Below are 23,941 nucleotides of genomic sequence, written 5' to 3'. Positions count from 1 at the left end.
CAAAAAATCAGAAAACTATTGAGAATTTTTCTTTTTTCCATTAAGTAAAGATATTGGATGCTTTCTCACAATAAATTTTAATCAACTTGTAGAGTACGGATCACAAGGGATTATTTCCACAAGTGGCGACGTGTATAGTTTTGGAATTTTGTTGATGGAAACATTCACAAGGAAGAATCCCATAGATGATATGTTTGTTGGAGAAATGAGCCTAAAAGGTTGGATAAAACAATCACTACCACATTCAATAATTGAAGTTATAGATACTAATTTGCTAAAGAGGGATGAAGAAAATTTCAATGCTAAGCTAAATTGTATGTTGTACATTATGCAATTGGCTATGACTTGTTCAACAGAGGAACCAAAAGAGAGGTCAAACATGAGAGATATCGTTACAACACTCAAAAATATCAAATTGAAGTTTCTAAAGGATGTCGGAGAAGATTAACAATAGAGAGTTTTATCTATATTTTGTAGGTTATACTACTTCCATAAAAACTCGTTGGAGCAGAGAAGCTCTAAGCAATTTGCGTTTACAGTAATGTTGAAGGATATATGATTAACTATACATATTGGAGGCATTAATTTGCTCAATAATGGTAAGAGACAATGCAGTGATTATTTCAAAGTTAGCAACCGATAAGGTAAATACAAGCATATTTTTAAATATCATAAAAATTGACGAAATATCTATATCTACCTCGCATAAAAATCCTGCAAATTAGCGAATGAAATCCATCAATTCAGTGATTTTCTTCACAACTTTAGAAGGCTTTCTTCTAATTTTGGTCATGCTACATGATTTGAAATTTTCATTATATTTAGTGCTTTCCTTGACGAGTGGCCTTTGTTTCTTCTAAGATTAGATTTACCTTGATTTTTTTTCATTAGCTTAATATTTTTTTATTCTTCCTTTTAGGCCTTGATTTCTAGCAATTTTTTTAAATATATCTATTTTGAATGCTATCATTAGAAGTATTGAAATTTACCTTAGATCCAACTATGTTGTTAGTACATAGCTTAGTCTAGCGTCGCCCATTAGACTTAGCCTAGTATACTCATATTACTTGTATTTCACACATACTTAGCCTATATAAGGTTCTCTATTGTACAGTGTTATTTACACATACCTCACACATACTTGGCCTATTCAGTCTCTCTCTCACTTTATATTCTTAACATGGTATATGTTAGTATATAGTTTAGTCTAGTATATCCCATCGGGCTTAACCCAGTATACTATACTTGTAGTATACTCATATTACTTGTGTCTTACACATACTTAGCCTATATAAGACGTTCTATTGTACAATATACAAACTATTCAGTTTATCTATCACTTTATATTCTTAACATGTGCTATTAAAATAAGGAAAATCATCTTCGTTTTGTACTCTTCCTCCATTCTTAGATAGGTGGTAATAGTTCCCATAGGAAGTCCTTTTCTTTAATTATATTGCAAGATCTTAATTCCCAGGTTCCTTCCATGAGTCAGTTAGCTTATCAATGGTTGCAGAGACTTACATTTGTTCATCTACTTGAATATCAATACTCGAATAGCTTATCAATGAGGATCTTTGAAGGTCATATGCTCAGTCCAACACAGAGTTGCTTACCAATATTTGAAATCTAAAATAGAGGCCACAAGCGTAATTCTTCCGGCCTCTTCAGTGTCATATATTTGTTGAAGTGGCTCCCAAATTTGCTTGGCAAAAGAGTAAGCTTGATCATAGTAGTCGTAAAGAGTATCAACAAGAAAAATGAGTATATAATTTCCGTAATACTTGATTTTTTTTTTCCCACTTTTTCACTATTTTTTCATGCTCTACGTATTTTACTGGACTTTTTTTTTTTTTTTTTGGCTGAATTGTATTTAATGCTATACTTTTGTACTTGTATAGTATTTTAGACTCTAATTTTATATATATATAGGGCTTTTTTTTTTTTTTTGAGTTTTATATATATATATATGGCTTTGATTGTGAATTAGTAATATTAATATATATTATTAGTTTCAAAAAGTTTATTTATTCATATATATATATATATATATATATATATTTTTTAAAGGAAGAGAAATGAAAAACAGAAGTCATTTAGAGATGCTCAATGTTTTCATTAAAATTTGGTAGACTATGGGATGGAATTCATTATTTATTTATTTTTTTTGGTGCAAGACGTCGTGAACCACATGGACCTAGCTTAATTGAACAAAAAGTCAAAAAGAAGGAAAATTATGCAATTGGAAGTGATTGAATAAGGTCTTTAGAATCTTATTGAATTGACAGGAGACTATGATAAAGTCTTTTTTTTTTTTTTTTTTGATAATCAATAAAGTCTGATAAATATAATCACAAGTTCAATTTTTATTAATTCCTTCTTTTAAAGAAGTAAAACCCACACTTCACGTTTGATTAAAAGGACAAAAGTAAAGCGCAACGTGTTTTAAGCACTATCAAAACATGAAAGTAAGGATATATGTTGAAAAGGAAGGTAAAAAAATTAGAGAATTAATTTAACAGAATTGGATTCAAACCTATTTACATATGCTTTTAGATCAATTGGTGTCCTTATATTTTAACCCTTCATTTGGAATCTCCTCAAGCTGTACCTTCTCATGCTATTATCCCTCCAGGTCCTCTTGTTCCTTTCAATAACTTATTTTGACTGTATTGATAATCTAGTGACTACGTGATGAGAATTATATAACTGATGGAGTCTTTGTGTAGCTAATGGTAGATAAATAGTAGCCAAAAATGAAGAATATAATTATATACCCGACCGGGTGCTTGTGATTAAGGAGCAAGTTAGATATTTTTGAAAAAAAAAATATTTTAGTACCTAATATTAGCCCAAACCTTTGGGATAAATTTTATGTTTTATCCTAAAAATGTTTTTTTATACAGTCATACAGAGCATTATAGTTTCTCAATAACATCCTCAAGAAATGATACATTTAGCTAAACATCAATTTTAGAGAAGGAAGCAAAAGATCCTTGCCTTGACCATTTTAACCACATCAATTACTCAATAACATTTAAGATTGAATTGTTTAAAGATAATTCAATAGTTGTTGGAGAAAGAAGGAAATCAACCCTAAACATCTCTATTGAAAGCCCGAGAAAATAACTTATGAGAAAACATGAAAATCAAATTGCCATTAGCTAGCAAGGGCAAATTTACTTTTACTGTTAGTGTCTTGTTTTTATTTTTTTGGCTCCACCCTTGGTTTTTGTGTCCTATACGTATTCTATTTGTTTTTTGTGATCTGCACTTAATGCAAAATTATTATACAATATTAACTCTTTTTTATTAAAAAGAAAATGAAATTATACAATATCAACTCCATAAGCACAATTCATATTAACATTTGTGAGAAGCCATGCATAAGACGTTTTTCTCTCAAAAAAAAAAAAAAAAAGTATCTAATAATGGAACATTAGTGTGTCTTTTACTATAATTTATTAACTTATGGGTTTTTATTCATGCATATTCACTATTTTCATCTATTTTTTCATATTCACTTTTATGTGCTAAAATGTAGACATTTCTGCATTAATTGTGGATATCTGTATAATGTATAAAATAGTAGATGTAAATTAACAGGTATGAAAGGATTATCATAATATTCTTTAATTTCTTTTTTCCCTTAATTGATTCCACCAAACAGTGCATGATATCGATCGCTGATCCTAATCTTTATAAAACTTTTCTGATTGACTATAAGAGAAAAAGAAAGGAAAGTGAGCCACGTAACCATGTTATAACATGTATCTTGTATTTGAAAGTCCAATCTTATACTCATTAATCATTATACGTTTATTGGCCTCCCGCTAGAAACAAACGAAAATACACAACAAAAGCATTTTGTTTTTATGTTTGAGAAATATCCGCTTAATTACAGTTATTGTTCAGTGTGTGTGAAATGTGAAGATTGGAAGTGTAATCATTGCCCTTTAGTATTTAGTATTTAGGTGAAGACTACAAAAAGTTGAAGGTTTATTTAGTCATCAGTCATCACCTTCTTTTCCTATGTAATTCAACAAATTAAAGTTGATTTCTCCATTTATGTAAATTAACATCTTTCAGCCACACTTGTTTGGTACAATAGCTAGCCTCATATCTAAACCTAGCTACAGATAGGAACTCATGGAGATCCATGCCTTTTTCTTATTTTTTCTCTTGTTGCTGTTGCACTATTTTATGGCTAGCTTAGCTGTGGCAGAAAGAACCAATATCACCACAGACCAATCAGCTCTTCTTGCTCTCAAAACCAATATCACTGATGACCCTTACAAAGTCTTGGCAATTTGTCATGCACTTGGTCTTCCGCTATCTCTGTTTGCAACTGGATTTGGATCTCTTCTGCGATGCCAAACAATTTAGCCCTCGTTTGAGATGATGAAATGGAAAATAAAGAAAAAAAAAATAATTTTAGAATATTCTTCTTATTCTTTTTTGAGAGTTTTAATGAAAAGAATAAAAAATTTATTCATTTGTTTGGGAGTTTAAGTTTAAGTGTTTAACTGAGATGGAACAAAATGGATAGGAAAGAACACTCATTCTTCTTTATCCCTTTAAAATCTCAAATTTGCATTCCTTCATAATTAGAAGGAATTGGAGAGAATTGAATTAAATTTAATGAATTTTTTTACTAAAACTCCAAAAATACTCCAATATATTTAGTCCTTTATTTTAAAGTTGTTTTTAAATATATAATGAAATTTAAAATTACATAAAAGTTTTTATTTTTTAAATTAATTAAATAATTATATATATATATATAAATATACACACTAGATAGAATAATGAAATATTAAATTGTGAGGCTATAAAGTTTATGTTGCAATATAAATATATACACACACTAAACACAGACTCATGTAATGCGTAGGAATAAATAATTATTTTCTAATTATAAGATAATGTACAATTTTTATCTCTAAAATTTGTTGAAGATAATTTTTTCTTCCTAAAAATTTTTAAAAATATATATATATATATATATATATATATATATATATATATATATATGTATATATATTATTTAGTCTAGTCAGGCCTACTTAGGCCTTATTTGGTCCCTCAGTCCAATTTGGTCCATTTGTTCAACTTTCGTTCCATTTTGGACTAATTGGGCCATAAATTAATTCTTTTTGTAGGTTGCATTTTTATGTTTTGCTCAAAAAGTCTTCTTTTTTCTTAAAGTTTGATCCTTTATCTATTGCTTTATCTTCCTAGATATTTGTTTCATACAAATATGGGGTTCTAATGGACAATAATTAGATTTCTATGGCATGATTGGTTACATATCTACTTGATTTTAATTCCAAACCTAGATTTTTGCTAACCCATTTTTCCCCATGAAGTGTTTTATAATTCAAACACAGAAACCAAGAAAACTTATATTAAAATTGAAAAATAAGTCGATACTATGAAGCCCCTCTAACGCCACAAATGAACCAAATTTTATGTCCTATATCGAATCCAAGAAGTCCATAGCAATATACGAGGTTTAACCTTGTTTGACCAACTTTGACCAAAAAATCATACCATTCAACCGAAACAATTCTCACATCAATGCATTGATATTTCAACTCCGTAGCTTTTTATGTGTTAATCCCCACGACCAAATTTTAAACAAATGAGATATTGCAAAAGAAGTCTATATTTCTAATCTACTCTCTGTAATTTGTGAATCTTGTTTAAGACATGTACAGTTTGAACAAGTTTAGATTAGGTAAATTAAACTTAGGAAAAACCAACTTAAATGACTGTAGGAATAAAAACAAATGAAAGGTGGGAGAGATTTAGGGGAGAAAAATAAGCCTTGTGGGCTTTATAAGCAACATGTTGACCATAGCATCTCCAAAGAAGAAGAATTCTACTTCCTCAAATTTGGAGGGTGGAAGAAAAAGAAAAAGTGTACCTAAATTGATATGGGATTAACTCAATATCTTGTTTGAAATATTAGGTAGAAGCTCTTAAGTTTGTAACTAATTATAATTGGTAGATAAATGCATGTACTAAGTCTAATGTATAATAATGGTTTTTTACATATAATGAATTATTATCCCATGAAATTATCTATATTTATGTCTGTATATCTATCTATATTCATATCTATACTACTATTATTTAAGGGGATTCCAAGTCCATTTAAGCCACGAACTCTAAGAAGTGGAGTCTAAATAAAACTCCAAAATTTTAGGTAAATAGAAAAGGAAAAAAAAAAACAATTTTTTTTTTTTACCATGTTTCTCCATATCCATAAAATTAGGTAACACATCTCCTTACACTTTCTAACTTTATATATATATATATATATATATATATATATATATATATATATATATATATATATAATATATATTATATCAACTTGGGTTTATTTTTTATAGACTTTTTTTTTTTATGGAATATTTTTGATAGAGCTAAACACGTACAAAAAAAAAAAAAAAAGGTTAAAGAGAAACAAAAAAAAAAAAAAAAGGGAGGGGGGGGGGGAGATACGTTTTATTTATTAATGAAATCTCTCTCTCTCTCTCTCTCTCTCTCTCTCTCTCTCTCTCTCTCTCTCTATATATATATATATATATAAGATATAAACAAAAAATATCTATTTTTTTAAATCTAAAAAATAATTGAATTTCGTATATTTGTCCTTATATATAATATATCTAATTACAATGATCAATAAAAAATTTTATAATTTTTTTTAATAATTTCTATTTATTTATGAAGAGGGGATCATCCTAAAAGAATTAATTCAAAATTTAAGATTAAAAAATAAATTTTACTTGTACACCTAAAAGAAATTTATTTTTAATTTCTTATTTTAATATTTAAATCATTTTTTTTAGTGTTGATTTTATTCAAATGGTTATAAGTTATATCACACATTTTAACTTAATAATAAATAAAAGTATAATACCATAACTTAATGTAACATTTTAACTTACTAATAAATAAATATAACACCCTAACTTAAAGTGATGTTTGTATTTAGACTTTAAGAACTATTTTTTTCAAATAAAAAAATGGACATTAATATTACACATGAAATAATAATGAATTCAATAATTGAAACAATTAAAAACAAAATTAAGCCAAAATCCCAATTCATTAATGAAAAAATATCCAATTTCTGAACTTTAAAAAAAATGAAAATGAAGTTAAGTAAAGATAGACTTACATAGGAATTTGGATTGATGGATATAAAAACATTTTTAGACCCTTCTTTTTCTCTCGTATCTAATTTCATGTTTAATAGCAAATTTTTCTTTTAATTAAAGAAGATAGATTACATGGAACAAAGCACCAAACAAAAACCATAACAAATTAAATCCACGTACAATAAAATATTGATGTAAAGAACAAATAATCATGTGATAAGAAAATAAAAAATACAAATATATTGTTTGCTATATTGACGTCTAAAAAAAATACTAAAATGTGCAATCAAACATAGAATTTCAGCCTATCTATAAATCATATAATATATAATAAAAAGGTAACAAATACACAAAATTTATTCAATTAGATGAAAGAAGAAAAAAATACCTATAAGGTTGTAGGTAGGGTACAAAGGAGAAGGGAATAATATAGTAAATAATTGTAAGGTACGTAGTAGAAAAAATAATACACTAAAAAACTGTGTGTATATATAGAGAAAATTTCAAGTTGTGAAGAGGATGATATGAACAAAAAGGAGTTTAGGTGAAACTCAAATACTTTTTTTTTAACTTTATTATTAGGAAAAAGATAACATAAGATTAAAAAAAAAAAAAAAAAAAAAAAAAACAACAACAACAACAACAACGTAAATTCTATCAAAAGCATAAAGACCTACAAAGGCGTTTATTTCAACATCCAGATCTACAACTAACATATTCAACTTTATTATCATTTTATACTTTTCAAGTATATATTTTTTTAATTCTATATTTTTTTTTTCTTTCACGTTTTTTTATCTATGTTTTCTATTTAAATTCTATCCTTTCTTATATATAGGTAATTCTATCCTTTTGATTTTAGACTTTGTTGATAACATTTTAGATAGACACAAATGTAGTTGTAGTTGTAGTTGTAAATCAAAAAATGAGCATGTATTGATACGCAATAGTATTCAATTCTATCTTCTTCTTCTTCTTCTTCTGTTTCTTTTTTTTTTTTTTTTTTTTTTAATTCTATCTAATTTGCTTTATTTTATGTATTTTTTATTTATTGAAAATTTTTCCTTCTTTTAGGTAATTCTATCATATTCATTTTAGGCTTTGGTGATAATATTTTAGATAGACCAACCAACTAAATTTAATCTCTTTTTGAAATTTTAGAAAATACTTATTGTAGGTTGCACGTTTTGTTGAAAAACTTATTGGGGTATATATACTTATTGTTATTTTATCCAAAGAAATTAATAAGAAGTGTGGGGCCCAAATAATTTATGGGCCAGGCCCATTTACCCGTGGGGAGTCCAAAGGACTAAGCCGAGGAGGGCTATAGCCCAAGCTCGATAGTATAAAACCCAAGATTGCCTTGGGATACAGCCGAGGACAGTTCAGTCCTCGGCAGACCCAAAATCCCACCAAAAAGAAGGGTAAAAACGGTATAGGATTAAAACTTGGAAGAAAAATCTAAAATATCCAGGGAAAGCTGCCCTTACTGCCATTCAATACTCTGAACCTGACAAAGCCGCATTCTTTGGCTTTTACAACCACCCCCAACGACTTTGGGTATGGACTGATGGGACAAGTATCAGCCTTGGAAAGGTTGACCCTATACGTGGACGAAGGACAGTGAACGCAGGCGAGAATAAAAGGAAAAATAAGTAACCTAGAGAGGGGGCTGGGAAAAATGGCCAAAAACTAGAGCCTCCCAGCCCACCTCCAGGAGAAAGATTCCAGGGGTGAAGACAACCTAGCCACGAATGAATACCATGAAAAACTCACCGCCTGGCGACCAAGGCCTAGCCTTTCAAACCCACGCTCTACAAATGATATTGTTTGGGCATTTTTACGTGCGAACCTGACACTGTTACGGTCCGCCGCGAATCGTGTCCTTACAAGAAGTATATTGTAAAAAAATAAGGATTAGATGGATTAGATGAAGAATTTGGATTGTAATCAAATTAAGATTTTTATCCACTTAGAAATTACAGTTGAAGAAAACTTATATATATATATATATATATATTTATTTATTTATTTATCCTTAAAATCTAAGAAAATTTCTGCAATTTGGTGCCGCCATGTGGTGCAACCATGGCGTTTAAGTCCAACTTTTATTATATATATATATATATATATATATATAACTAGTTATAGGCCCGTGCGTTGCACAGTTTAATAAAAAAACTTATTAAATAAATGTTAAATAATTATATATTTTAATAGATTCAATAAAGATAAAAGAAAAAAAATTATCAAATGTAAATAATTATCTCACTAAAATAAGGGGTAAGATTTCTTCCTAAAACTAAATTAAATTGATAATTATTTTTAAAAAAAGGTACTAAACAATTGATAAATCTAAAATTAATATAATCTTGATAATATTATAAATTTAAATTAAAGTTGATAATTCAAGAATACACATGTGGAACATCTTGATAATTTGATGTAACATAAAAATCAAATAAGAAAATTGTTAAAATTAATCTATTAATTCTAACCATATTTAATCATAATTCTAAGACTCTAACCCTAAGCATATAAATTAGATCAAATCTAAGAAAATTAGTTTAAAGAAAAGGCAACCAATACACAAAACCTAATCAATTTAATAAAAACAAAATACAAAAACAAAGAAGAAGCCTTTAGAAACTTGACAATGTTTTCGAATGTTTTGAATTCATTAATTAAAATCACATGAAGACAAAAAACGAATAATAACACTAAAGAAAATAAACAAAATGAAAATAATAATAATAAAAGAATAAAGAATGCATACCTACATTGTCATGGGATTTAGGCATTCACATATTGAAATAAGCTTCATTCCAAAAAGGATAATATTATAAATTAAAATTAAAGTTGATAATTCAAGAATACACGTGTAGAACATTTTGATAATTTGATGTAACATAAAAATCAAATAAGAAAATTGTTAAAATTAATCTATTAATTCTAACCATGTTTAATCATTAATTCTAAGACCCTAACCCTAAGCATATCAATTAGATCAAATCTAAGAAAATTAGTTTAAACAAAAGGCAATCAATACACAAAATTTAATCAATTTAATAAAAATAAAATACAAAAACAAAGAAGGAGCCTTTAGAAACTTGACAATGTTTTCGAATGTTTTGAATTCATTAATTAAAATCACATGAAGACAAAAAACCAATAATAACATTAAAGAAAATAAATAAAATGAAAATAATAATAATAAAAAAGAAAGAATGCATACCTGCATTGTCATGGGATTTAGATATTCACATATTGAAATAAGCTTCACTCCAAAAAGGATATATAGGGTTATATATATTGGTAGAGTACCATTTGAAATATAATTCATATAAATCTTATTGAAATTAAAGATATCTAATCAATGTGTTTGTTTTTATCCTATAAAAATTGGAATTTAAAAAAGGTCATATGAATAGAATGAAAAGAGGAAAAAAAAAAAAAGAGTTGATTCAACATAACATAACATATAAAAATTAAAAATTAAAAAAAAAAAAGAAAAAAGAGAGAAAGAGAACGTGGTTGATAGCTATAAGGAATTTTGATATATATAATATATATTTTAAATGTCATCAACGTATAAATTATCAAATTAATGGAGAGTATATATATATTTTAAATGTCATCAATGTAGAAATTATCAAATTAATAGAGATATATACTGTTTTTTAGGATAGATAGAGATTATCAAATTATTGGAGATATATACTATTTCTTGGGATAGATTAATATTAATCACCTCTTGAAGATTTTTTTTGAAAATTTAGATGATAAATATTATCTAAATTAAATTTTTATATGTTAAATATTATCCTAATTTAAGAAATATATCTTAACAAATAAAAAAATAATGTTAATTAGATAATAAATATTATCTAAATTAAATTTTTGTATGTTAAATATTATCCCTTAAATTTGAGAAATATATCCTAACAAATAAAAAATAATGTTAATCTAATTTTATTTAATGATAAGAATAAATTAGAGTCCTAGTAGTATACTATTCTTTTTTAGTTTTTTAAAAATCTAAAATTTTAATAAAATTTCTACAATTTGGTAAATTCTTGAAGATTTTTTTTTTTTTGAAAATTTAGATGATAAATATTATCTAAATTAAATTTTTATATGTTAAATATTATCCTAATTTAAGAAATATATCCTAACAAATAAAAAAAATAATGTTAATTAGATGATAAATATGATCTAAATTAAATTTTTGTATGTTAAATATTATCCCTTAAATTTGAGAAATATATCCTAACAAATAAAAAAAATATTAATCTAATTTTATTTAATGATAAGAATAAATTAGAGTCCTAGTAGTATACTATTCTTTTTTAGTTCTTTAAAAATCTAAAATTTTAATAAAATTTCTACAATTTGGTGAAGCCACGTGGCGCAATTACGGCGTCTAAGCCCAACTTTTATTATATATAATATGATATGATATGATTTGAGTTTGCAGAGAATGATGATTCTTCGAGAGTCACCTTGTACAATAGTTTTTAAATACAGAATCCTAATCAGTACTAGGTTGGAATCTACAAACTCTATTCAATCTACAAAACCACGTGCACTACCTATTTAATACCTAAATTAAATTAAATTGAATCACCTTCTTTTCTTTTTTTTTCTTTTTTTTGAGAATCAATACTTTGAACTTTATTAAATAGTAAGCAAAACTGCCAGATAAGTAGCAATGGTATGCAATGGGACATCTTCCATCCACATTTGAAAACCAGTGACATGTCGTGCATGTCGAACTAGGTTGTGAGGTACACCATTCCCTTCTCTACGAACATGTGGAAACCTAATACAATTAAATAAATTTGCAAAACATTTAACCTTATGACTAAATAAACTAAAAGAAACCAAAGAGAATGAGTCAGAATCTCCTTCTAGGATGGGAACAATTAAACTTAGATCAGCAACTAACTGTAGAGCACTCGATGTAGCCAAAGTTTCAAACTCCACGATAGTTAAGGGGAGAGGGATGATTTCAACCCTGTGCCAAGCCCTTCCTTGGCAATCTCGAATAATCAATCCAATCCCTGCCCTATCATCTTCTTGAAACAATGCATCGATGTAATTTGTACCTGAAACCTCCACAGTTACATGAATAGTCAATCCCTAGAAAAACATTGATCCACCTCCTCTCAAAGTTCTTGGGTAAACAAACATATTTTCACACTGAATTTTCCTCATCACCTCTTTTAGCCTTGCTTCATTTGCCCGTGTTTTAGCTAATAACACAACAGAGGGATCTTTTACCTGCACCAATTCCGCAAGCTCATTCACTGTACGTGGGTTCCCAAGCCCATGACAGATCCATATTAAACAACTCATGGTGATTGGTGGAGCTGGGCACCAGCCTCCACCATTGAGAAATAGGACACACCTTCATCCCTAGAAGCCCGCCTACGTTTGCTTGGTAACTTTGGGTGAGCAACTCCCCTTCTCTTTCCACTAAGTTTTCCTTCCAGTTGCACTTCAGTTACAGCCTTCTCCCTACCAACCCAATTTTGTTTACTCCTTCCATAGGTTGTGTTTTTTTCGCCCCGTGTTGCCCTAATCCCTGCCTGACGTGTACTTTGATTTTTTCTTGAGGTGGCATGCTGAGTTGGGGAGTTAAAAACCCTAATAGCTATTGCCGTAGATATCTCACTCCCATTAGGATTCTAGCCGTTGGTCATTGATGCCTCATTAATCTCCCTGACTTGGATATCAATTAATTCTGGCATAATAACCGAAATTGGGATTGAATTTATGGATTCCTTATTCGCCTCCTCATAATTAGGAGCAATTATTGGAGGTGATTTGGTTGGAATCACCTTCTTATTGCACATTCTGATCCGACTCGACCCGACTCGAAAAATACCCGACTCGAACCCGATTTTATTTGTCCTGAAGCAAAAACAGATTGACCTGTGACTCGACCTGTGAATTTTGCAGGTCAACCTAACCCGACCCGAACCCAAACCATTTAAATAAAATAAAATAAAATAAAGACAATATTGGTTCAATTGTTTGTTGTGAGCTTTAATGAAACAATTGAAACATTTACATAACTGCATGCAAATTAATTGAAAGATGAATGATTGAGCATTCTGTAATGAGTAAAGATTTTTAGATATCAAATAGCACATGCTAAGATAATCTAGTTACAGCAGAATTAAAAACATTGATTTAAAATTGTACACATATGTGAAAAATATTCACAAGTGTAAAAATAGTGAAGCCGAAGTATCAAATTAGCATAAATTATGAATGCTTACACCTATTTGTTAACAATTTATGTCCAAAATAAACGGTTTTTCAAAATAAATTATAATAGTTCCTAGAGTATGTGTTGCTTAATAATGATATGATATTCATAAAAAAGACCACGTATAAATAAATAAACAATCAGACTTAATGTATATCTAAAATTGAAATAGAGTGCTAACCACAATTGATAATAGATTATAAAATTAATTTTCAAGATTGTAAATTTCTTATATGTTTTTATTCTTGATCAAATGAGTTATTTAATAGGTCATTTGTAATTTTTTTATTTTATTTTGGGAAGTTGATTTTGAGTAAAAATAAAACTTGTGTATTTGTTTTACTTATCTTTGTGTTATTTTGTTTGAGATAGCAATGTTAGGATTTGTATAATTTTAAAATTATTGAATAAGTATTAATAAGTTTGACTGAGTTCATTCTTGATATAAGTGGTGAATTCAAAATAATGCATTTTACATCAAGTAATTTGTTGCATGACTTTCCAAATAACAAGTACATGTTGTTTTCTTTCTAAAAAAAAAATCATGTGAAAAATATGAGTCAACCTAACTTGACCTACAACCCGATTGACCTGAACCCGTTTTTAACTCGCCCCACCCATTTTGCCATGTCTATTTGCACACCATATTTCTCTCTCTCTCTCTCTCTCTCTCTCTCTCTCTCTCTCTCTCTCTCTCTCTCTCTTCCTTAAGAATACTTGCCTCTTGTCCTCAACTGTACACAACATCATGATGGCCCTTGTAACAAAAGGTACAAATTCTGATTTAATGTTGAATTAAGGTTCGCCTTTTGATTTGACTGTCAATAGTTCGAATTATCTCTATGTCTATGTAATTTTGATGCTTTGATTCACTGATTTTTTTTTTTTTTTTAAATGAAAAATTGTTTTGAGGATTAATGTTTCTTTGAGAAAAAAAGAAAAGTTAATAGGAATCCCTAAACCCTAAACCCTATAATTATGATATGAGCTTTTAAGTTCGAGGTGTATCGAGAAAATTTGATTGCTTTTTCAGGTTTAAATTTGAAGGTAGTGGTTTAGAGTATACGTTTTAGACTTTTATTTTGAGAATGTGAAATTTAAGTCGAGAATCAAACCCAAACCCAATTTACAAGTTGAGCCGAGCCTAAAGCTGATCAAATTTTGAGATTTTAGGAACAATTTTGGTTAGAGTGCTGATTTTTTTTTTTTAATTTTATATATATATATATATATATTAATTAAGGAAACATTTTATGGAAACTCAAAACAATATAGAAAGCAAAGACTTAGGACCCGTTTGGTTGGATAATTTTTAATATGATTGTTTAAAATGATATAAAAACTATGGTTTAAAAGTTGTGGAAACTCGAGTCCAGCAGATTTCAAAACATGAAACCCCAATACACAGCATTTCACCAAATTGGACAACACAATACTATCTAGCTTCTTACTGTTGTTTATATAGGTATATACATGGATAGGTTGTAATAATGATGTTTGAGTTTGGAAAATATTGTTTCATAAAGTGAAAATTCAAGTTCTGGAATTTTCCAAGTGAAAATTCAAAATACAGCATTTTCAATTGATCGAAGATGATAAGAAAATAATCCTAGAGTTTCTGGATGTCTCAATTGCTGTTTGATTCCTATTCAACTGATCGAAAATAGCACTCGATCGATCGAAAATCATGAAACAAGATTTTTTGCAAAATTTTCTAGTGACTATTCAGAAAGGTTGAAGAGGTTTCAAGCCTTGTTAATGATTTTATGAAACATTTTAACTCTCCATACATGCCTTTTGATGAAACATAACCCTATGGGTATAAATAGAGGCTTATGTTCACTTGAAAAAATCCCGTGGTCATTCTCTAGAATTGCTATCTGTAGAACCCAACATCTTGGTTGTATGCTGGGGACAAATTTATGATAACCCTTTAGCAACAATAGTGTGGGGGCAAATATTTTCTAAGAAAAATGATATAGTACCTCCAAGTTATCTTTTTTTTTTTTTTTTTTTTTTTGTGTGTTAACCTTGTTGTTCCATTATTACTTTGTGTAATATCCCCAACACTTACATAGCTGCTAGCACAAAGGGGTGATTTCCCAATTACAACACTACCAAGAATATTCTCATAAATCCAACATATATTTTCCACTCTATTCTTGCCATCTTTATAGTTATTGATAACATTTAGCCATAATTTAAGTACAGATACAGAACCTTTTAAGACCCTCAATAAAAAAAGCAGCATAACCCTTGTTAAACATAACCCAAATCATATCATAAAAAAATTTCCTTATCAAATGCAAAAGATAGATATTGGATAGAGACACTAAGGGTGACAAATAAGAATCTTAGTTTTGATATAACTAGATTGTGAAGTTAGGCAAAGACTAGATGTCTAAAAAGAATTACAATTGTAACTGAATGAGAAAGACTTAACACATTTTACAAATTTACAAAGATTGTGGGTGGGGGGAAAAGCCATACATGGGCCCACTTGGATTAAAAAACTTATGTAACTTAAGTCTAAAAGTGTTCCATGGTCAGTTTAGAGGGAGTGTTAAAACAAATTAGAGGAAAGTAATTAATGGGTGGTGGTAAGTGGTATCATGTGGACTATGTTATTATTAAGATATGTGTAATGTTATAATAATGAGTGTGGGGTACATAAATTTGATAAAGTGGTATTGACACGTGTCATACCTAAGGCCGAGGAGGCCAATACCATTCCAAGGAGATCAAACCCTTGGACGGTAAGGCCACAACAGTGGCACGTTGCCAGAGGAAGTCCTACTGTTGAGAAAGAGCTTCAGGGAGGGGGTTAGCCCTGACATGACTGAAGGGATGGTAGTTGCCCCCACATTTAATGCATCCCACCAAATCTCCTGGCTACATTTATGTGGAGAAAACCCCTGAATAGTGCTACCTTGGCTGCCGTAACTCACAAAGGGTTTGGGAAGGTGTCTGATGGGACAAACACGCAAGTGGCGGCTTAGACGATCAACAAATGGAGGGCCAAGATCATCTAAAGGGGGGCTATATAATGTAAGAAACCCTCCAGGGATGGGGGGACTGGAAAATCTGTAGAGAAAACACTGTAGCCACAAATTCATTGTATTGGGCTCTTTGGGCCTTAATCCATTCATCTTTTGGGCTTAGGAACCAAAAGCCTACCCTTACAATGAGTTTATTTAGTAAACATATATCAAGCTAGCTATAAATGAGCCTAAGCTTAGCATGTTTTGTATCGAACCTTATTGTTCACAAGCATGTTCACAAACAATTTTTCTTCCTTGGGCTCGACTTGTTTATCAAACAAGCCTAAAACTAAGGCTCAAGCTTGGCTTTTTTTTAAACAAACGATCATGAACAAGCTTTTTATCAAGCTGAACCCAAGTTGTTCATGAACAACATGCATTTTACAACACCAAGGTGTTGTTGGACTATTAATAATTTTCAAAATATATTTGTACATATATACAAGCTCAAAACTATTTACCTAGCTAGCTAACAGTAGGAATGGGAGTATTTTTCCTCATCATCAACTTTAACGACAAATGCTACTGGATAAGGCTAAAACAATGTAAAGTCCCACATTGAATAACGATGACAAAATGAGTGAGATTTACTCTAAAAGTATGTACACATGTGAGTGAAGTCTCATATTGAATATTAATTAAAAAATGAAGTTGTTAATATAACATAATTAGGCCTAAACTTATAAACTTAAACTTTTTGAGTCAAGTGATATCTCATATGACTATATCTCAAAAAAAATAATAATAAAAAAAAAAAATAAAAAAAAAAAATAAAAACCCTACAAACCTCTAAAAACCTCAAAAGAAGCTTTAGTTTCTCCTAAAACTCAATACAAGGATTCATTCTCCTTCCATGATGAGTAATTACTGCACAATTCTCTACTGTCAATAAAATAATGCAATTGAATTTCATTCTTCCATGACGAGTAACTACTGCACAATTCTCTATTGTTAATAAAATAATGCAATTGAATTTAATTTGGAATTCTTTAGTGAGAGAGACAGTATACAATTATTATTAACAAAACAGGGTGAACGAACAAATTGGCCAATTAGGCAGAAAAGCACAATGTCAATTCTTCTAAGCCAAACTACAGAAAGGTAGCAACAACATTAGCAACTATGGTAAGAAATGACCAAGAACGAAATCCCTTCAAAATAAAATATCACCATCTGAAGTTCCTAACAGATGAAGATCTTACCCTCCACGAACTAATTGAAGCAAGCTTGCCCATCAATTAATGACCTGTTGTCAGATCACAGGGAAACTTCTTAATTGAAACTCATTATGGACTAATTGACCTTATAGTTGTAGATTCCACAGCCCATTGCTGTGGAGGAACCCAATGAGAGAGTGTGAAGAAGTCCAAAACAAATCTAAGGATTGGTCAATGTTGAAGGTAGAATGGTGACAGTTCAGCAAGCCCAGATAAAGCAAAACTAACAATCTCCCCAGGTTGATGAATTATTTCAATATTTGGATTTAGTATCTCACCCCATGGATTACTTGATTACATTTAGACCATGATCTCCAAGAGATGACTTAAATTCTTCCAACTCAAATTTTTCTAACTTGGGCATAAGGAATTGAAAAAGATCTTTAAAATCCTAGAAGTCTGGAACTTGATGAAAATAACTTTCTTTGATTTTTTTTTTGCCTTGATCATCCCTGCAGAAAAGGAAAATGCGCATCACAAACTACTTCTTCATTTGCAAACTAAAAGAAAAGAAAGAAAAATTCCCAAACACACTATCCACAACATTTCAACCACTGGCCCATTTCATGCAATTCTAAAGACTTCATGAAATTTGCTGTGCTAAATCCTCTTCAATGTAAAGCATTTTTTTACAAAAAAAAAAAAAAATTGTGATATGTCAAAAGAAAGTAGTATTTAAGACCACCTTGTTATTATGCCAGTGCCATTATTTAGGCACTTCACTATAAGATCATGAAACCATAAAAGTAAACCAATCATGTTTAGGAAACATTCCACAGCAAGGCCAGTCCAATACTGATTCCGTAAGTATATGGTTGAAAACCAAAACACAAAGTGCACATTGCCTTTTCACATGAACATGAATAATCCTTAGACTAAATTGGTTCAGATGACATTGAAGACAAAATTAATCACAGTCCAAACCTATGCAACTTGGCTAGAAATTTCTGGACACAGTCATTGGTAAGAATATAGACATCAATCAGCAATTTGTACCATAACTAAACTATCTCTAGTTCCTTCCATATTCAACACTCACTAACTGCTTTCTAATAGTAAAAGAACTTAAAAGCTACCTAAATTTTTTTTGCAAGTTTGGGATCAGAAGTCAGGTTTGGCAAAGGAGATATTTAGAAAATATGAAGATTTTAAATTCCCCCAACCCCTTCTCCAACTTCAATGTACTATTAGCTGTTACCATAGTTTTATGTAAGAAGAGCAACTTTCTATAAAGATTAGTAGATGAATATCAGTTCAAATATAGCACTACACATATCATTGATACAAAAAATGAGATTCCTATTCTAAAATAACAAGTGACTTATATAAAGCATCATATTCAATACATATTAAGAACAAAAGAAATTGCATGTTGACCCTAGAGACTTAAAGGGAAACGCAAATTAACCCCTGGAGATTAAAATAGAACAATTTATACCTTTGAACTTTCTAAGGCATCAGCCAAAGGCCAGTACTCACAAAGTGAGCAAAGAAAACATATTGTACCAAACATATTGTACCATGAGAAACAATTACCAAAGAAAACATATTGTACCTGTTAGTGTGGCTTGAATTATGCCACAAGCCCATAAGGGCCAACCAAGCCCAATCCGGCCAAAAAGGTGACCTAATACAAGTTGAAAAAGAATCCCACTTGACCGACTTACATAAAGTAACATATATATATATATATATTGCTTTATGAGATAGGCGGCTACATTGCAGAGAAAAGAAAAAATGTGTTATTCCAATTAACCTAGTTAGCAGTCACATGAGAGAAAATAGAGAATAGAGAGGCAGTCATCATTAATAATAATATATACCACTTCCAGTTTCTCAACAAATTGATTCACAAGGCATAAACTCCAATTTATAAAGTTAGCCCATTTAATATCATCTCCAACATCATGACTAGCTTCCATAAAATTTACACTACATCAATAAGAGACCCATGAAAGCAAAATCAAAATATCCTCCAAGACAAGAAATTTAGAACTTAAACTAACTCCAAATAAACCCAATGGCAATGGAAAAATTAGATTTACCAACCATCACATGTTATAACTCAAAATCCCTAAATTTTCCACCATAAATAAACCTTAGGTAGTCATCATTAGCACAAACCATATACCCACTCATCAAATAATTCCACCAATACAAAACCCATACATACAAACACATAAATATCACTTCCAATGCTCATAAATCACATGGGTATCATTATTAAAGCTTAGATAAAAATAACCTAAAGCAAAAGTGTAAAACTCACCAAAAAGATTAGAAATTTTTACCTCAAAAAAAGGATGTGAAGGTGCTTATGGGTTCATAACAATTTTCTGGTGATCTTGCCCAAAAAACTATGGTGGAAATGGTGGTGGTGGTGTGGACGTGCCGGTGGAGAGGATGAGAGTGATAGAGAGGAGTGTGTTTAAGTGAAAAGAAAAGAAAGAAAATGAAAAGAAGAAATGAGATGGCCGGACATGAGAGGGTGAGATGGATTGAAATGAGTGGTGGGTAGTGGGGTTAGGTGGGGCACGTGGGAATCCAAAAAAATATCTGATCTTACACCTTTTTTTTTATTTTTTATTTTTTATTTATTTTTTATTTTTTTTTAAAAAAAACTGACAGGGACGTTACAGCTTTTATCTAAAGAACTATGAAATTATATACTCAAAAATTCATGTCATACCATGCTAATCTCGTTCATATAAAATTTTGATTACACACAAACTTAGAGTAGCTATTTAACATAAGAATATCAATTTTTTTATGATAATTTTTTTGTACCTATTTTCTAAAGGCAATATCCACTCACTAAAAGTTTTTAAGAATGATAATGAATATAATTATCCTACATTTTAAATGTCTTTATGATATTTAGCTTAGTTTTTAATAAACACCTTTTTAAGCAAGAAATTAAATTAAAATAAATAATAATAAAAACAAGATAAGAAAATATATATGTGCAATTGAAGTTTCCATTAGATAAATTTATAGGTCTAAAAGATAAAAATCTATTAAATTAGTGTTCTCTAGGTAACAAATAGAATACCCTATATTATTATTTCAACTCCCAAGCATGACTACAACATAAAGCTCAAAAATACGTAAAGAAGAATTTTGGGATATTAAAATTTAGTTTAGATATAGCAAAATAAAATATTTTAGAAATCATAAAATTTCATTAGAGTTTAATTTAGAGAGTAATAGTATTAGAATCATAATATAGATACTACTATTTATTTATCACATAGACTTCTTATGGTTTTTGGTAGTTAGCAGTGGAACATATAGTTAATAATTAGCAAATCACTTTGAAGATTTAGTAGGGTTCAAATCACATTAATAAATTGACTCTCTATTAAAAAAAAAATCACTTTAATAAAAAGTTACCTATAAAACTATTATTAGTAAAGTGATTATGTTTGTCTAGCATCATTGACTCTGAAGCCAAACTAACATAGACCCTTATTTGAGAATTGAAATTGGAGAACAAAAAAGGAGCTTTTATAAACCAAATTAATCAAACTTTTTAAAGAATGGAAGAAAAGAGGGAAACTTGGGGACCCATGTTAGAAATGTTGTAACCATTATGCCAGTCTTAGTCAAACTTGTATAGGTCCCAACTTGTATAGGCATGTGAGAGATTTTCTCAAGGGTCTCTACCTAATGGGTTCTAGGCCCTAGTTATGGTATTTTGCCTTTCAATTTCCTTGTATGCCTTCACTACCTATTCCTTCATCGAGCCTGCTGAAAATTTTGTTCCTAGAAACGATGTCTCAAGGAGAGAGACTTGAGAGGCGACTGTTATGACAAATTGGTCTCATTCCTCTTGTACTGGTTTCGTATTTCAGTGCCAAATATGTAAGTATCATCAACTCAAAGCATTATAGTTTCAAGTTTCTAATTTTGGATTTGATTTGATTTTTTAAGGCATGCTGTTGAAGTGGGCCGTGTGTGTGGCTTGAATTGCCACAAGCCCACGTCCACCTAAGTTGGTCACTATTGACCGATAAAGTAACATATATATATTGCTTTATTATATGTGGCTAGAAAGATGAGAATTGATTTAAGAAAAAATTCCAATTAACCTAGTTAGCAGCCACATGAGAGAAAATAGAGAAAAGAGAGGCAGCCAGTTTCTATTCTTATTTTTTCTGTGAGAGAGTGCTAGGGTGTAATTGGGATTTGGGTTTCTTTAGAGTGTTCTTGTGCACTATTGTATTTTCCCTGATAATAGTGAAATCCCTGCAACTCCATGGACGTAGGCAAATTGCCGAACCACGTAAATATTATCTTGTGCGTGTGATTATTTTTCTTTGACGCGTGTTTTTCTCTATTTGTTTTGTTTCTCACAGGTTAGGAATTTTTGGTTAAATTCCCTACAACTGGTATCAGAGCCTAAGGTTAGGTTTGAGTGGGAGCAATGGCAGAGGAAGCAGGAAAGACGTCTGGAATAGAAAAATTTGATGGCACAGACTTCGCGTATTGGAGGATGCAGATTGAAGATTATCTCTATGGGAGGAAATTGCATCTGCCTCTTTTGGGGACAAAACCTGAGGCTATGAAGGCTGAGGAATGGGCTCTTCTTGACAGACAGGTATTGGGAGTTATTAGGTTAACTCTGTCTAGGTCTGTTGCACACAATGTTGTAAAGGAGAAGACCACAGCAGATCTGATGAAGGCTTTGTCTGGTATGTATGAAAAGCCGTCAGCAAACAATAAAGTGCACTTGATGAAGAAACTGTTCAATCTGAAGATGGCAGAGAATGCATCAGTAGCACAACATCTGAATGAATTTAATACTATCACAAATCAATTGTCGTCTGTAGAAATTGATTTTGATGATGAGATTCGTGCTCTGATCGTCTTGGCTTCCTTGCCAAATAGTTAGGAGGCAATGAGGATGGCAGTAAGCAATTCTACAGGAAAGGAAAAACTCAAGTACAATGATATGCGAGATTTAATTCTGGCTGAGGAGATTCGCCGAAGAGATGCAGGCGAAATCTCAGGATCTGGTTCTGCCCTAAACCTTGAGACAAGAGGCAGAGGTAATGACAGAAATTCAAACCGGGGCAGATCAAAATCCAGAAATTCTAATTGGAATCGAAGTAAATCTAGATCAGGCCAACAAGTATAATGCTAGAACTATGGGAAAACAGGTCAATTTAGGAATCAATGCAAAAGTCCTAAGAAGAAGAATGGAGATGATTCTGCTAATGCTGTAACAGAAGAGGTACAGGATGCATTACTTCTTATAGTAGACAGTCCACTTGATGATTGGGTTTTGGATTCAGGAGCTTCGTTTCATACCACTCCACACCGAGAAATCATACAGAATTATGTTGCAGGTGATTTTGGTAAGGTGTATTTGGCTGATGGTTCAGCCTTGGATGTTGTAGGTATGGGAGATGTTCGAATATTGTTGCCCAATGGGTCTGTTTGGTTACTGGAGAAGGTTCGACATATTCCTGACCTAAGGAGGAATCTGATTTCTGTTGGACAACTTGATGATGAAGGGCATGCAATACTATTTGTTGGTGGTACTTGGAAGGTTACAAAGGGAGCTAGGGTATTGGCTCGTGGAAAGAAAACTGGTACTCTGTACATGACCTCAAGTCCAAGAGACACAATTGCAGTTGCTGATGCAAGTACTGATACAAGCCTATGGCACCGCAGACTTGGTCACATGAGTGAGAAAGGGATGAAGATGCTGCTGTCAAAAGGAAAACTACCAGAATTGAAGTCCATTGATTTTGACATGTGTGAAAGTTGCATCTTAGGAAAGCAGAAAAAGGTGAGCTTCTTGAAAACTGGCAGGACACCGAAGGCTGAAAAATTGGAGTTAGTACACACTGATTTGTGGGGGCCTTCTCCGGTTGCATCCCTTGGAGGTTCAAGGTACTACATCACTTTTATTGATGACTCAAGCAGAAAGGTATGGGTTTATTTTCTGAAAAATAAATCTGATGTATTTGAAACCTTTAAGAAGTGGAAGGCCATGGTTGAGACAGAAACAGGTTTAAAAGTAAAATGTTTGAGGTCAGATAATGGAGGAGAGTACATAGATGGAGGGTTCAGTGAGTATTGTGCTGCACAGGGAATTAGGATGGAGAAGACCATTCCTGGGACACCACAGCAGAATGGTGTGGCTGAGCGCATGAACAGAACTCTCAATGAGCGTGCTAGGAGTATGAGGTTGCATGCTGGACTACCAAAAACTTTTTGGGC

General features: G+C 30.7%; 1 protein-coding gene across 1 annotated transcript in view; it reads left to right on the top strand.

Annotated features, from left to right (window-relative positions):
- The window catches only part of LOC115966443 (probable LRR receptor-like serine/threonine-protein kinase At3g47570), a 50,898-nt gene that overhangs the window by 8,423 nt on the left and 18,534 nt on the right, over window positions 1-23,941 (top strand). The window contains exon 4 of the mRNA XM_031085678.1: window positions 93-192. Within this exon, the coding sequence (XP_030941538.1) occupies window positions 93-192 (100 nt within the window). The remainder of the gene's footprint in view (window positions 1-92; window positions 193-23,941) is intronic.

Source organism: Quercus lobata, chromosome 11 (assembly GCF_001633185.2).
Source record: "Quercus lobata isolate SW786 chromosome 11, ValleyOak3.0 Primary Assembly, whole genome shotgun sequence".
Classification (NCBI taxonomy): domain Eukaryota; kingdom Viridiplantae; phylum Streptophyta; class Magnoliopsida; order Fagales; family Fagaceae; genus Quercus; species Quercus lobata.
The sequence above is the reverse complement of the archived record's forward strand: the minus strand, read 5'-3'. Positions and strand labels throughout refer to the sequence as shown.